The sequence below is a fragment of the Ochlerotatus camptorhynchus genome, unplaced genomic scaffold (genome assembly GCF_037179485.1).
Source record: "Ochlerotatus camptorhynchus isolate MF236.1 unplaced genomic scaffold, CSIRO-AGI_Acam_v1.1 ptg000243l, whole genome shotgun sequence".
Classification (NCBI taxonomy): Eukaryota; Metazoa; Arthropoda; class Insecta; order Diptera; family Culicidae; genus Ochlerotatus; species Ochlerotatus camptorhynchus.
In genome coordinates, this window is record NW_027040733.1 from 921,161 (window position 1) to 938,174 (window position 17,014).

General features: G+C 38.0%; 1 protein-coding gene across 1 annotated transcript in view; it reads right to left on the reverse strand.

Annotated features, from left to right (window-relative positions):
* exp (expansion) overlaps positions 1-17,014 on the reverse strand; it is a 279,003-nt gene that overhangs the window by 240,722 nt on the left and 21,267 nt on the right. The window contains exon 2 of the mRNA XM_065226010.1: positions 9,298-9,698. Coding sequence (XP_065082082.1) covers positions 9,298-9,413 — 116 coding nt within the window. The 5' untranslated portion in view covers positions 9,414-9,698. The remainder of the gene's footprint in view (positions 1-9,297; positions 9,699-17,014) is intronic.

A 17,014-nucleotide genomic window follows, 5' to 3' on the forward strand; every position in this document is an offset into this window, starting at 1 on the left:
CCGAGCAATTGATCCAACCTTTAGCAGTACCTAGTAGCAGTACCAGAGAACCCGTAATTGAGCGTAGATTTCAACAATAAAACCACGCTAATAATAAATTCCTACTACTTGGTGCAGCAAACCGTGTAACTCTTAATACTCCCCATAGCGAGCACCAAATTTAGACCTTAGGTGTGGTTTCAACTCAGTCAGAGTGGCTACACGCTGCTAGGGTGGGTGCCGGACTATTGTTACTGCTGCGAACCAAACACACGCATCTTGCAATCTTTTGCTCGCTCGCTCGCTCGCTCCGTCGTCGGTCGGTGGTCTTGTTTTTGCTGCCGTCCCTTTTCTGTGCCGAGAAGAACTGGTCTGGTGGTTTCGTGTTGCTGATACTTAGCTCGTTTTCACAACTCGTAGCAACTCTTGTGGAACGCTGCGATCGTCTATAGCTCCGGTAGCTTTCGATATGTGATAGTAGTCTGCTGAAACCACTACTATATTAATGCTAAAACGGTGGCTGTGGGGATTAGTTAATTAAATCATAGCACACACCTGCTGGGTTGAAAACGAAGGGACCACGCCAGGCCCCAGTGAGGTTCCATATGGTTCGAAGTTGTTACACATTGAGGCTCGTACGAACCAGAACTGTGAAGGCAAGCTTGCTTGGACTTGTTCTCATAAACTAACGTAGAAGTAGTTTTATTTACCTTTCTCGTATAGCTAGGTGAGCCAAAAGGTCGTGATGTTATTTTAAATCTCTTATTTTTGGGTCCAAATCCTTAAAGAATCACGTTTTTACAGATATGGTTAGTCTAATTCTGGAAGTAATTGAGTTCCTAGTGGACAGCTGGTTCTGAAGATATGCCCAATATGCAAATGGATCAATTTTTACAAGAAATGCTCACTGAACCTTTGAAAAACGCTAAATTACTTCCCAGCCCGTCGTGAGAGGAGTGGAGTGACGGTCAAGCGTCTAGAAGGGGAAGTATCTTTGAGAATCTTCTTAAGATGTATCGGCTGGAATATTTTTCTAATGCTCTTTACCATTTGGCTTGAATTTTTTTTTAATGAGTTATATCATTTACTATATTATTGTAATGAGCATCAATTCCACCCTAAAGCACTGAATCGTTATTGTTGACTTTTCGATTCATGCGGTTTTTGTACAGGACACTGGTGACAGTTCAGTGATTGTGTTACAAGGTTTGGTTTCAGCTGTGAACAAACTATATAGAAAAAAAAAAAAAAAAAACGGTGTCCAACTAAGAGACCGTTTGTTCATCTGAAGTCTTTTTATTGAGAGTCAAACAACAATCTTCTATGCCATAAATGTACAGGGTACCTTCCATTCAATTTGACTAAAAAAATGTTTTAGGAAATTATGGAATAATAAGATATTATGATGGTATTTTGTATGTGTAAGTAACAAGAAAAGATTTTAAAGCTTGTGTTTGACACATACAACCTGCAAATTTAGCTTTGACAGAGCCATAATGAGCGATTTTCTGATCGCCTCTTCGCGAAGAGTGAAGAGCGAAGAGTGGGTGAGATAAATGACAAAATCGCTTATTGCGACTCTCATGCAGCAACATTGGCTGATATTATGTGTCAAACATAAACTCCACAATCTTTTCTTGTTGCTTACACAAACAAAATATTATTATAATATCTTATTATTCCATAATTTCATAAAACATTTTTTTAGCCAAAATGAATGGAAGGCACCCTGAATGTAACATCTCTTTCATGGCACATACAGTTCATGTCGATCGAACTCAAATAGATATTCATGAGAAGGCACCGACTGAACGAAAAATTGTAGCTGACAGCTCGAGGTCCAAATTCAAGGAAAGTGAGTGTTAATAGAAATGCTTGACAAAAAAAGTTCAAAGTAGAATGCTAAAAGTCAGGAGTTTATCAGGCATACTGTAAAACTCGATTACTATCAAGTAATTTCCAGGGACCAGTAGCCTGAAGGTTGATTATTCATTTAAGGGGTCAGGCCAGTGTAGAATCGCAATTTTTTGGCGAACCGAAACAATTTAAAATAATGCGGTTTTCAGCATTTTATTGAAAATATTTTAAATAACTCTTTCCCAAATTTTGGATTTTGAGATGTGAAGCGAGGTGGCGCTGCAGTCGTCTAAGTGATGGCATTCCCGGCTTAAAATAATTTGTAGACGGAAATGATGTGCAGTCGGAAGACCCTAGAACAAAATGGATAAAAGTTTCAAAAACTAGTGAAGTACCTGGCCGATTGTAAAAATATTGATTTTTGACAAAATGGCGTGCGTTTGAAAAAAGTGGTCAGATTTTCAAGCAAAAATATCACATACACACTTGGTTTTTTCTACCGAGCCCGGCTGTGCAAATCTCGGTAAAATAAGTTGCTCTGAGATCTCAGCAAAAGTGACATTTGATTGAAGAGCTTTGAGTGGGTTGGTTTATTTCCTTTAAATTCCGTTATAATTGCTTATCTTTTGACAGATACGCGTATTTCGTCTACTACTTGCAGACTTCATCAGTGCCAAGTACTCAACACCACACCACATTTCATTGCTGAGTCTCGGGTAATGCTTAGCTGAATCTCATCAAACAAATGAAATGTTTGTTGAGATCTCAGTAAAACTTTTTTTGACGAGATTTGCAAGCCGAGCTCCGTAGAAAAAAACTAAGTGTGTATTATCGTTAATTTCAAAAACACTTTTAAGGATAAAGATAAAAACTCAGGTACTTCACTAGCAAAAAAGTATGTAAAACTAGCTACAAAAAAATCAAGTCGATTAATCAATATGACTTTCGTTTCTGCTCGACTTGAAAAAAACACGGTTTCGAGAAAAACGTGATGAAAGATAAATTTCATGCCGGGAGCGCACAGGTAGTGCCATAGTCTCCGCCCCAAAATAATGCGAAAGAAAGTGTTCCCGGGTATAAAACCAATTGTCCCTTATTCTTTCCCAAACAAATCATTCAGTCACAAATAAGCATTAATATATTGAATAAATGCTGTATTACAGTGTACAATGCTGAATAAAAAACCTCATTGAGAGCGATAGATGCGCCTTTATTATGTTGTTTGCTCTGATCTGATTAATTTACTAGTCAAAAGCTATATAAACGTTGACTTTCTTCTTGATTCCATACCAGTAGTTTAATCTAATAACAAACTGAATAAGTGTAATTTGCACATACATTGACGCTTCAATTCGACTGTTTTCAATTTATTTAATAACATGCTTTATTAGACGTCTTATAAATGTCTAACAACAAGATGAAATCAGTAGAGTAATGGTTACTGTTTCCGTTTTCCAAGTAGTAGGTCGCGAGTTCAAGCTCAACTCTTTTTTGTGTTCTAAATTGTAATCATCGATCACTCACGACAACAAATTCATTGATTTAGTTTGATAAATAACCCAGTATCCTTTCCTTAGAAATTGAAGACGTGAAGAGGTAGAATTGGTCTCATGTAAAACAACGATGAATGAATTAATGATTCCCACTGGACCTTGGGACGATCGGGAGTTCTGATAGGTATTCAGTTACAAGCAAGCTTTTATTGAATATTGAGCAGCCCACATGATGTATTGTAGGATAGTTCAGATGGCAAGTCAAGCGGCTGGTGATCAGAAGGTACATGGTTCGCAACGGACATGTAAATGTATGTAATAAATTTTCTAGTATATGTTTGGTGCGTGTCTTGTCAGAAATAATGAATAAAATCACTATAGGAAAGACAACTCTGTCTGTCTCCATCGTTCTTTATCTTCGGGTTAATTTTCCTGCAGTTGAATAATCGTTTAATAAATGTATAATAGTGTCTAATTTAATCGTTACTTCACATGATAATCAAGCGTATACATCATCGCTATCTAAGGGAGATGTCCAATAAACGCTAAATAATTAAAAAAATTGATCGAATAAGCTCTGTTACAACTCAATGAAGTCGAATAAAAGCTTCTCGACATACCTTAACCAACTCCATGTTGTGGTTGAATAAATTCTCCAGATTTGTGTGAACAAAGCCTTAACAGAAGTTAATATTAAAAATTCTACAACAGGGTTGTCGACTCAACGAATAAAACGAAATTCCCTGATATCCAATGATTTTCCAGCAATTTTCAAAAAAAAAATCCAGGGCAGTGCCTACCCGGTTTTGGCAACGCAACCCCATCAACTATAACTTTCTTCAGAATATATTAGTGCTTTATGGACATTTTTCATGAAATACCACACGGACCTCTAACTCATGAAGAGTGGTCCTGTAAAATTTCAAATTAAATAAAGCTTTCCATACATTTCACAGGATGCAAAAAAGACAGAAATCTAGTGTTGCCAAAAACGGGAAGGATCCGCATTCTACCCTTGGGGCATAAATTCATCCAAATCTCCTGCATCTTCATGGTGACAAGCAAATCTCGATTAGCAATTGTCCCGTTTTTCTCCCGGAATTTTGGAAATTAGCGCGGTTTAGGTATTTTAATTAAGCACCAAACTGAATGCGATTAAGCCGAAGGTTAAATATGTTATTTCTAAGACAGAAGCATCTTTGCTGGATCGAAGTCTTCACAATTTTATGAAAATTTTGCTCAAAACTTTACAGGATTTTATTTGATTGTTCTCAGCCTTTCCTTAAGATTAATTTCCGTTCACAGAGATCTTTCCAGAATTCTTCTAAAATAAATTTGAAATTATCTATGGAAATCCCTTGTTTTTTTTTTGTATAATAGTACAGAAATTCTCTTTAGAACACTCCAAAAAATTCTTAAAACTCATCCTTTATTGGAATTTTAAACTTATTCTAAGAATTCACTTGAGCTTTTTTTTTTAATTTGCATGAAATTCTCCGTAGAATTCACCTCAGACCAACAATTGAAAAGAGCCATTAGCTTTTGTGAGCAAAACTTGTAATCCCCCTTCCCTGCGAACACCATCTGGCAAGGGAAATTCTCCTGCCGAGAATTGTCTTTAAATTTGCTCAGAATTATCTTGGAGTTTTGTAGGAATTTGTCTGAAAATTGCATGGAATTCTCATTTACACTCTCTAGAAATCTCTTTTCGAAATGTGCTTGGAATTATACTCCTTATAAATCTTCGCCTAATTATTTTGGAACTGTACCCTCAAAATTCGCGTTCCTTTGTATTTTACAAGAATAATGTAATCCTCTTCACTCTTGGGAGATCTAGTAAAAACTCTCCTAAAGGTTTTCCAAAAGCTCCCTGCAAATATTCTATTCTTGGTGTTATCTCTAGAATTCATTTTAAAATCTGCTCAAATTTCTTTTGGAAAAAAAAATCTAAAATTTTCTTAATAGTTCTTCAAGGTGACTGTAGTTATCCTGAGCATCTAGACCAGTCCAAGGGTCTTGAAATCTTATTGTTTTCGGAGAGAGGACGAGGTATATTTTTCCAGATTTGTCAACTAAATTCATGGGATTTTCCCGGTGACTTCAAATTCCAGCTTTTTCCGGTTTTCCCGGTTCACTGGTCACTCTGAATTTCACATATAAAACACTTGTTTTTAATCCCATTTTAGCACATTACGAGACCCAGCTCCGCAAGAAAATTATTCAGGATAATATGTTTAACCAAAAGCTAATTCGCGGGCGGATTCCTCCGATGGGAAATAGTAAAAACAACGAAATGTTCTGTAATGTAAAGAAAATTCTGTAATGTAATTCCATCTAAACTGCAATAGCAGCAACATTACCATACTAAAACCTTACTGTGAAGCTAATTTTACGAGTCAACCAGGTTTACAATGAAGACCTAGAATACTTAATACCACTCTATCGTATGCGTGATAATGTTTGCACCATCGTACAAATAAGGTTCCCGTTTCACCTGTGCATACAATGCCTTGGTTTTCTTTGCATGCACGTAACCTATAGCTCATACCGTAGTAGGCTGTGTATAAAAGAAAATGATTTACTTAGTTTGACAGTTGCACCATGACGAAGTGGCAGCGTATTCGTGATTTGTTCCACGCGCAAATGTCGCAAAAAGACATTTCAATCGCCGTGGGAGTGTCCCGGTGGACCGACAAAAGGGTTTTAGACCGAGAAAAGAAAGGACAGCTATCCGCGAAGGTGGCCACAGGTCGTCCGAGGTCAGCTCGGGTTCTGAGGGTTATCGCTGCTATCAAAAGGAAGATTTTGGTGAATCCAGTGCGTTCAATAAGGAAAATGGCAAAGGAACACGGGATCAGTGACTTTACGGCAAGGAAGATCGAAAAGGAAGATTGCAGGGCGAAGTCGAGGGCACGGAAAAAAAACTCACAAGATTACCAACCGCATCCGGGAGCTACGAGTCGAACGATGCAAGAAAATCTTGAACTTCCTTAAACGAAAAAATCCGGTAATCCTGTTCACCGACGAGAGGCATGTTTACCGTCGATCCTGTATTAAATTTCAGAATCGACCGGTATATTAGTTCTCTTCCGGTAAAAGACGTGACCGACGAGCACAAGAACGTGTATTTGACCAAGCATCCTGCTAGCGTTATGGTGTTTGGATTGGTAGCTTCCGATGGCAAAAAAATGGACCCGGTGTTCAATCCAGAAGGCTACAAGGTCAACACGGAGGTCTACATCGGAATTTTAAGTAATTATGTTCTTCCGTGGATCAAAGAGCAGTACGGTCCGAAGACAAATGTTGTATTTCAACAAGATGGGGCTCCGTGCCACACCTCGAACCGCACTCAGAAGTGGTTGCCGGAACATCTTCCGTTCTGGGCGAAGAATATGTGGCCGCCATCCAGCCCCGATCTTAATCAGCTGGATACTCAATACTCAATACTTACTCAATATGGCGCGTCATGAAGGCCAAGGCCTGTTCTAAACGCCACCCGACTACAGCAAGCCTCAGACAAACATTGACCTGTACCTGGAGAGAAATGGATCCAGATTAAATTATTAGAACCTGCCGTGCATTCCGGAAGCGTGTGGAGACCGTAATTGCAGCAAGTGGAAACTCGATCGATGATTAACATAGTTTAAGACTCTGAGAAGCATCCCCCCTTTGAATACATAAAAAAAACTCGAAAACGAAATTTTTGAGAATTGTTTTTAATGTTGACATTGCTCAATGGTGCAAACATTATCACGCATACGGTATACTGTCAAAGCAATGCTTGTCTACGTATATTTGAATCATAAAAGTGCAACTCCAAGGAATAGAAAAAAAAACTCCCAAGCAAGACCATTATCCTAATTTCTCATTTAGCTAGTTCTCTGAGCTAATCAAGCTGTTAGGAACACAATTAGGAACAAGAACTAGAATTATACAAAAAAAAAAAAAAATCATTTTCTTCTCGTAAAGTTGGGTTTAGATAAGGTAAGTCAATTGATCAACTCAGTTGAATTCAACTGACTTGAACGTGTAAACTATGTCATTTAACTGTCTTGAATTGAAAAAAGTGGAACCAGGCTCAACTTTTCAAGCCAATTGAATTCAACTGAGTTGATCAATGACTTGCCTTGTCTAAGCCCAGCTTAACTCTTAATCATTCTTGCATTTACGCAAAAGCGATCCAATCCGCTCAAGAGATTGATTTTTGTTGAACACAGCTAGATCGAGCAGACGGAGAATCTACTTGAAGGTTAAATTTTGTCAGACGCAATTCATCTATTAAGAGCCGCACATTCCCCATAAGCAGCTTAATTTTGCAACAACTAACAACGTCTGAACGGAACGGAACTGAATTTACATTTCGGTTCAACTCAGGAATGTGACAACACCCAGTGGGAGCTGAATTTATAATAGGCTCAAAATCATCGAAATACCCTTTTATTTGAGTAACTTTTGCTCCACTTGCAAAACTGCAACATCAAGCATTGAACAACCACAACTTTGCAACTCTATTTAAAATTTTAAATTGAAAACCATCCTCAAACTACAACGAATAATTAAAATGTTTGAAACTAGCGAAGTCAGCCATACATATTAATTTGTTTCTGTTATAAAGAAATATTTCCCTGATTTTCAATGAAATTCCCTGGCAATCCCTGATTTTCCAGATCCAAAAAGAAATTCCCTGATTTCAGGTAGTCGACACTCTGTACAATTCTTATTAAGCATGCAGTTGAAAAAAAATCGTCAAGAAGTCGTTTCTTCAATAGGCGATTGTTTGTTGGGTTAGACTCTAAACTATCATTTAAGACCAAAAAAAAAAAAAAATCAATTTTTTAAACACGTAGCGGCTGAACCCCTTGACACGTTAAGATTAATTTAACCGCATGAGGATTATATGTAAAGGTATTGCCGAAGCCAACATTTCCCATACGTGATGTCCAGGTAAATCAGAAACTTCACTCATATGCTCATACGATCTCTACGTGTGGGTGAAATTTAAAAAAAATGCAGTAGTTACTTAAATAATCCTAAATAACATCGGTTTAAGATCAGGGTAAAATGTAAGTTGTTATCAGAAAGATGGGCTATTGAAAATTAAACACATTTGGCCATCATTTATCTATTGCGAGGTAGATTAAAATGGTGCCAAAATATACATCTGATCAAGGTCGAAACAAAAAAAAAAAAGGTTGCTGAAATAAAATGTTTTTCGGAATTTTATGAAATCATATGATATAATTATATGATGATATTTTAAATATGTAAAGTACAAAAAGAGATTGTAATTTATTGGATTAACACAAAAAAAAATTCAATTGTGCTTTCAGAGAATCACAATCAGCGATTGTACGATCGGTGAACATTCACTAAAAGTGAGTACTCATCGATCATAAAATCGAAAAAAAAAATCCACTTGTAAGAAGGAATACAAAATCTGAAATAGCATCGAAAGACGATTATCTTCAAATCATATCCTGATAGATACCCGATCGAATTGTGCTTTGCATTTGTATCACGTACAACCATTTTCAAATCGCTCGAAAATGTTACTAATAAAGTTGAAACCTCCATATGCGCCAAATTGATATCCAATTCTGCAAAATTTCTTGCATCATTAAAAAGAGATGATATTTACAGTTGAGACAAATTTTAAGACGAATTTAGGACTTGTACACATCTGAATCTAACGAATCTTCCAGTTATCGATCCATTTCATCTGAATAAACCAAAATCAAACCACTTATCGGCATACACACAACGAATGCAAATTGCACCTCCAGAGCTCAATTCACACCATATCCCGCACCGTTGTGCAAACCGTAACGCTTTAAAACTGCAAATTTGCTCAATAAATCAAAACACCGCCACGAAGTGACCTTTTCAAAAGTGCATTAAGATACAGATTAAGCCCCGCACTGCTACTAAATAAAACAAAAAACCCGCGAAAACAAAATAACAAACTTACCGTTTGGGTTGCACACGAGAAGAAGGACTGCAAAACGCTGTGTCTTGGCTCCCTTGGCTCGGAGGGGTCAAACCGTGACGCACTCCGAAATTAATTCCGATATTTTCCGAAATCATTCACTACCATACGCACACTCATGCACTGATTTATTGGTTCACCTCTATTTTCGCTATGTTACTTTGCTATCACTTCGGGCACTTGTTGTATGGTTTGCTTTGTCTCAACACGTTGATTTCCTCACTTTTTCCGCTTGTTTCTGGTACTACTACTGTTGCTGTATCCTTTCATATGTTATATATTTCAGCGGGGTTATCTATTGTTGCTTGCTGCAAGCGGAAATTACCCACCGAGGGGCCTTGCTTCACTTGGTTTTGTTTAACACGGATTTTGTTTTTCGTTTGCTGCAAAAAAGAAACAATCAATGAAACTTAATCGATCGAATCGCGCAACGCGCGGTTCCATATTTCACTATTTCGAGCACCTCGAGTTCCGAAAAAAAAAACAAACTGTGGAGAGTGTTGGTTTAGCGTTTTTTTTTGCATTTGCTGATAACGTTTTTCCTCTTTCCGAGCGAGCGAGTGGGCTGGAAAACTGTTTTCCCTCTTGATTGCGTGATTGAAAACGAAAACAGATATAGGTTTAGCAAAATGGGCGTTGGTTGGTGGGCAGTTGGTTGGTCGGTTGGTCGGTTGCAACGGCTAGAGTACTGCAAATACAGCGTGGTGGTAATGATTGCTCGTTCACCGCGACTCCGGTCGGTATGGTGCGATGAGGTTCATTAGCGAAAGGGTTTATGGAAGTGCGGAATAGGGAAATTGTTGAAGACACAATTGCCGAGGGAAAGGTTTGCAATGGGGAAAACAAAAGCGTTGAAAGTCGGTTTCTTCAATGGTAATGATTATTGGAGATAATTTTCAATTTGGTTGGTTTGCTGTGGAATTTTTTTTATGAGGATGAGAATGGCAGGTAGTTTGGTTGTATCCAATTCGATAATGTTGACCGATTTTGGTTACTTGAATCATAATTGTATTAGTTTCAACTGGGTTTGAAAAGAAAAAAGGTCTACCTTTAATCATAAATTTTAATTAACAATACATCCTGCTGGTGATTTAAGTTCAAACATGTATTTATTGGAATGCACCGTATTTCTATCATTGAATGTGTCTGCTGCTGTTGAAAGCATCAATAGAAAAGGGGAATTTTTGATCAACAAGAATACTAGAAAATGAATTAATGTTACGTGTTTTAACTATGATAATCACTTCTAAATTTGGTTTCTTCAGACAAGTCCTGATTCGAAAATTCCTCCTAATGCCTCTACTTCAATACAAGATTAAACCAGTACATGTTCTCAACTGAATAAGGTGACAACAGTGACAAGTCACGATTGCCGTCGATACTACCTTTCAATTCTAACCAGTTGTCACCACCTTAGGGGTGTCAACAGTTCAAAATCATTCCCTTGCCTAGAGGAACAATCCATGTTCCAATTGTGTGCGCACGTCTGTACCCCTGTCGTTGTTACGAAATCCGTGCTAGTTCCAAACACAGAGAGAGAGAGAGAGTGAGAGGTAGCAATTATTCCGAAGCCAATCTCGCACAGCAACCAGACCAAAACCAAATGTGCACCTTGGAATGTCGGTTTCGACCAGGTTGAAATGGTTTTCGGTGTCCAATGTTCAATTTATTAGATTTCTTTTTGCATTTGCCAACCCGGCCTTTTTGCCGACTCAACGAGACTATTTGAACTCTGACTTCTGCGCAATTATCGAATGGTTTCAACTTATGACCTCTCGATTCCATTTGTGACTTTTTAACAAAGCAACAATGTTAATGAATTGAGCAAAAACTAATGCACTTCCGGAGCTTTGGGAAATTGGAAACTTTGACCAAGAAGTTCATAGTGACACTCTCTATCCAATTTTCTTGCATCGTCAGCTCTGGTATCTGAGCTTCTACAATGTATGTGCAGCTCCCTAATGAGGAAAGTTTCCTTATTTACTCTTTTCGCTGCCAGCTCGTTGAATTTTCTCCCACTGCCAAGAGAGCTCTTACTCAAAAAACCGCACCTGTCAATGTCAACCACTTAGGTACACCAGACGACCGTCGGCGGGGGCTCTGGACGATCTATCTCCATTGACAGAAGCGAGAGCCCCTTCTTTGGCTTTTTCTCCGTCTTATTCTTCAATGGATTGGCGTGAATTGCTCAACGCAAAAAACAGCCACTTTTTTTCTACTCGTATATTTTGAATGCACCAACACTCCGGTGCTCAGACAACTTTCGCTTCCACCAGGGTTTGTGCATACGAGTTTTATGCAAGTCGTAGGCCCACAACCAAACTAGCTGAGGCGAATCCGTTCATGTGTGCGCAATCTACTACGGCACACACACGATCGGTACATGGATCACATGGGTGGTGATGGTCATGTTGATGATGATGATGTAGTCATGGAGCGTTTTTTGAATGAAATAATTCCCCGAAGAAGAGTTACGCGACTGGAGAAAATCTTGTTTGGGCTGATGGCCGTGTGTCGGTATGCGTGTGTGTAATATGGAATAGAAATCGAGTAACATTGCCACCCTTTCACTGTGTGGTGACTGACTGAGAAAGAAATGTAAACATAACTAAGCCATGTTATCGCAGATGAAAATTTTACGAGCTGAGGAAGCTTTTGTTGCTGCGCACGGGATCAAAATTGAATTGATAAATAGTGGGCTTTAATTTTTGTGTGGTTAAAACTAATTTGACAACCGGAAGTGCAGTGATCGTTATTGTGTAATTGTCAAAATGTTGTTGCTGTGTGTAAGTCAATTTGAAATGGGTCTATGGATTCTAGATTGTATCCACAACTTTAGACGAGCTCTGGTTTTCCAAGCTGTACATCAAAATAGTTTATGGTATAGGCCAAATTATACCGTTGTCTTAAATCCAGGCTCTAGTTATTAATTACTAAAGTTGATGATGATTCTTAAGAGTCCAGATTTTTTGAAATTGGAAATTTAACTCAGAATTGTAATATTTAATCAAAGAAAAACCGATCCAAGAAATTTCTGAAAGAATTTTTAAAATACTGTCTAAAAAATCATCAAGATTTTGGGACTTGACGTTTTTCAAAGTTTCTAATGTTTGAATTTTTATAAGGTTTTAGGATTTGGAGCACCAACAATTTTCATGATTCAGGATTGAAATGAATAATAATTTAAGATTTATGTGTTGCGTTATTTTTAAAACACAATATTATATATATGGAAATAGTTAAACTAGTTGAAATAGTTTAATTTCAAAACAGTGAACCGAGGCTGCTCCGGACAGTTTTTATCGCGGAGTAGATGTTTATTTCCCAATTAAAAGATCAAGAACCAGCGTGACGAAGAAATTAGAGCATTTAACATAAACCGCGTTTTCAAAAACCTTGGTAAACCGCATGGTTTCGTGAACAGGTGCAGTTCACCACAGTTTTTTGAGTAATGGTTCATTTTGATAGTTCTAATAACTTCGCCAAATTAGTTCTTGAACATTTATCAGTTCAATAAACATTGCATTCATGAATAAAATATGAATTTAAGTGAACCGTGTGCTCATGTTTCTAGAACTGATATGGGTCATTCCAGCTCAAGTGGGTACACCACCTGTGGTGGATGTCACCTATATGAGCCAAACTTGGCCAAAACGCTTTTTTTAGACATTCTGAACAAACACCTTTTTGGATTTTGCTCTAAAGTGCCTAGATCCTTCGGGGATACAACCCTGTATTTTCGATTTTTTTGAAAATTTAACATTTCAGAAGAGATTACTCCACAACCAAATACACAATTCATGATCTTTGAACGTCAATTTGAAGGTTTTTGGGGGAACACTGAGTGAAAAACTAAAATCGAACATGTAACGAAATTGTGAAAGAATTTGAGCGTTAATAACTCAGCTGCCCCTGCATCAATTTCAATAATTTTATCACCAATCGATCAGAAATATTTCTACGCATCGATCGCATTGGTAAAAGTGGTTCCGACTGCTGGTTTTCTACAAGAATCTATAATTGTAAATGTCATGCACTGTCTCGCAGCGTCGAAAAAACTAACAAATCCATCAATTAGGTACATGCATATGCTGCTTCCCCAACACTGTCATTAGAGAGTCGTTAGTAGACGAAACAAGTCGAAGTGGCATTCGCCTCCGATCTTCGGGCGTGTGCGAATAGGGAGGATGTAATTGCGTAACATTTTGCACACTCATCGCCATATTCAGAACGACACGCCCCCAACGACCATACAAAATACTCTCCAGAGTTTTAGTCTTGTAACCAAACTTGGAAGCAAGGGTGCAAGTGATTTTGATCGATTCTCTTCATCGACTTTCTGTTTCGTTAATAACTCGACGGCTAACAAATTCATTTATACGTTTGTTATTCTGGATGATAGAAAAGCATAGCAGAAGCAGTGCAAAATAGGTTAGTGAAGCCATGGTCATCAAAAGAGGAAATCTATGAAGAGAATTGACTTTCCCCCTCTGCCTCTAAGCCCCTAAATTCAGTCGTCGTCATAGCAATGAAAACTAGCATTGTACCGCTTTTGGTTCTTGGGTTACACTTGCTGGTTGCAATTCTTCTGTTCGACATTTTCGAAAGTCCACCCAAAACATGAAATTACACTATTTTATGAGGATGCCTAAAAGTCCAATTATTCGATTAACGATTAAACGTAAAGATTTTTCCAGCTATTCGAATAAATGTTTATCGAGTTGTTAATTATTCGAGCACGTCACCGACATCCCTTCTTATTTCTACTCGTTTGATTTAGCAAAGTAGAGAAAATAAATTAAAGCACTAATTCATCTGAACAGGCATAGAGAAGGACCATGACGTGAAACAGGATCATAAATTCGCCGAAAAAAGGTTTAAGCGTCTTTCTGCTAAAGGCTAAGATTTACCAACTTGTTGAGGGAAGGAGTTTAACGAGAAAAACTAAAAAGAGCAGTAGCTTTAGCTGGATGGACACTGATATTCTACCGGACGCCTAATTTAGTGTAGAAAGGCAAAGCCGATGAAGTGTATGATAAAGTACCAAAACTGGGTGGTTCATGATTATCTTGCTTTCGAAAAATTATTATTTTTTCATGTCCCATTGGCAAGCGACAAAACCATAAAAAGAGAAGGAACTTCAGCGGGTATGCCCCTAATTGTTGCTTTCGTCCATACAGTAGCTGACTGAAGCTCCTCCCATTATTTGGTGGTGTCGATAGCATCTAGTGTTTCGTTCGATGTCCAGTGCCGTATTATTTATTGAATCGCATCACAGGCTTTCCCTGTAGTATCTTTGCATCTCTCAGGTGAATCACATTTCGTCGTAATTATTATCTTCAAAATTTTGAAGACGACAACTATGACTCACCATTCGAGAGGAAGCCGTGCTTCTGTCAATTTAAATTCCTGAATTTCCAGACATGCTCTTGGAAACACATCAAGTAGAAGAGTTTTCCAAAATGTGTTCACTCCTTAAGGTGAACAAAGAGATGGTTAATTGAAAACAATCACTGAGAATATTTATTTAACTCTCCTCTGCTTTAATGTTTCTCATTAAGCCGACGTTCAGCTGCACTATGTGCGTTAATGGGCACTGGCAAGAGTAACTGCGTTTTTCTAAGAGTACGTTGATTAAGTTACCACTTTGTGCACTGCTTTAGAGCATATACAATTCCTAATTTTCAGAATGTTTACTTACTTAACTCAGTTTGCGAAAAATTAAGTCATTTTTTGTCAATAGGAAATATTATTTTATTTCCAAGCAAGAAATTTAAAATATTTGGGAACCAGTTAAATGGCCATCGGGAGTTTTGATGCAGCGGCTTCTACTGACTATTTCTTTCTACCGGTGATGTAGATCCCTTTATCATTCAGGTATTTTTTTACACGGGGAATATGTACCATGTAAAAAAAGTGTAAAAAGAACTACCAACAGTTAAATTTTTCACATACTAAAATAGTTTAACGAAAATTTAATTTTGTTGTCATTCGTATTTATAGCATGCTATGGTGCATATAGACATATTTTAAAATTTTCTGTATTTACACCAAACATTGTGATTTTTATAAAAGTATGCCAACGGATACTGTAATTCGAATCAAGTCGATTTTGAATCGTTATCGAGAAATCATTACAAATCAACCGTGTAAATTGCGACTTAGCGGCACCAACCGTGTAAAAACAATCGCGTAAAAAGAACCGTGCAAAAAGACTTTTCCATTTCAATTGGGAATCATTCTAGGAGCTCAAACTCTATTTTCAGGAAATGGTCATTTTTCCGTTTCCCATGATTAATATAATAAAAACCATATACTGACCTACAGATGGTAGAATCCATATGATGGTGGTACCGTGAAGCATCGAAATCCAGACAGTTAGTCCACAAATCCGGGCACTTTCAAAAGTTATCAATGTCATGGCCTAATAGTATCGACAAAATCGGGTCATTACTGTCTTCTCAATTTGTACGAAATCTTTAACAATTAGAGAAAAAAAAACTGTGGATAAAGGTTATGAATCCTACATTTTCTCCGATTAAAATCCTGTTATTTTCTCCGATTAAAATATAATCCCCAGCCAACCCAAAGCTTTATAAAAATTCTGCAATTGTTTTCAAAAATCTCCAATCAATCATCAACCAATCAAAAACCATTACACGAATAATTGAACTTCAACACCTGCAAGCGACGAACCTTGTTGTCTGTCAATCTTCGCTTCGGAGAGATTTCCAACTAACTGCTCCATGGTTGATGATGATTGATGAAAAATTCCACCGAAAACCACCGAAAATCGTTGCTGTACAGATTCATGAATGAGAAATTATACCCATTGCAACTGTTCGAGCACCCAGGTGTTAATCAAATTCCGCTCACTTCGTGGTTGGCAATCTGATACCTGTTCACAGGAAGCGAAAGATGCAAATCATGAACAACTCATCCTCACGTGATCGACACTGCGTTTTCAAAAAAAAAAAGCATCAACCGGGAACCTCCCAGCGTCCCGGTAATTATAGATGCATCTGCTCGCGTTTAATAAGCTGGGAGAAAAATATGCCCAGGCACCTAATTTGACCGAGACAAAATTGCAACCATGGAAAATCGTGAAATTGAATCTAATGGCTACCTCGAAGATGTGTGCTGGTCCGAAATGAGGGTTATTTTTCATGCCTAATTGACGTTCTAACCGCTTTGATATCATCTTTCTGGAGCATCGCTTCTTCTTGGGTGAGCTTGACTGCGCTATGGTGCAACATTTGGTGCATCTCGATCGATGGCAGATAAATCAAACTGGAAATTCCCGGGAAGCACATCTATCGTTTTGCGAGCGAGGTTTCCGACCTTTGGAGTGCAATCAATCTTTTTCGACGAAAATGAATCTTTTGAAATCGCAAGTGGGCTAGTAATGATGTTCGAAAGAGTGAGAGTTGAAGGGTGCAGGAAGGCATGCAAAAATGCACCGTTCCGGAACTGCACGCGGTGATCTCGGCGACAGTGTGATTATAACGAAAAGATATATTTCGCTTGTGTTTGTCAACGCCAGGTGAATGGAAAGGGTGGTTGGGAGGGTGATAGGTACTTTCGTTTTCGATTATTGTGTAGTCGTTTGTTAACAATTCCAACTCTCATATGATGTCGGCGCGGCAAGGCAACATTTCGCGGTCGTCCGACCACGAAGGAACGTAGGTAAACACTGGCG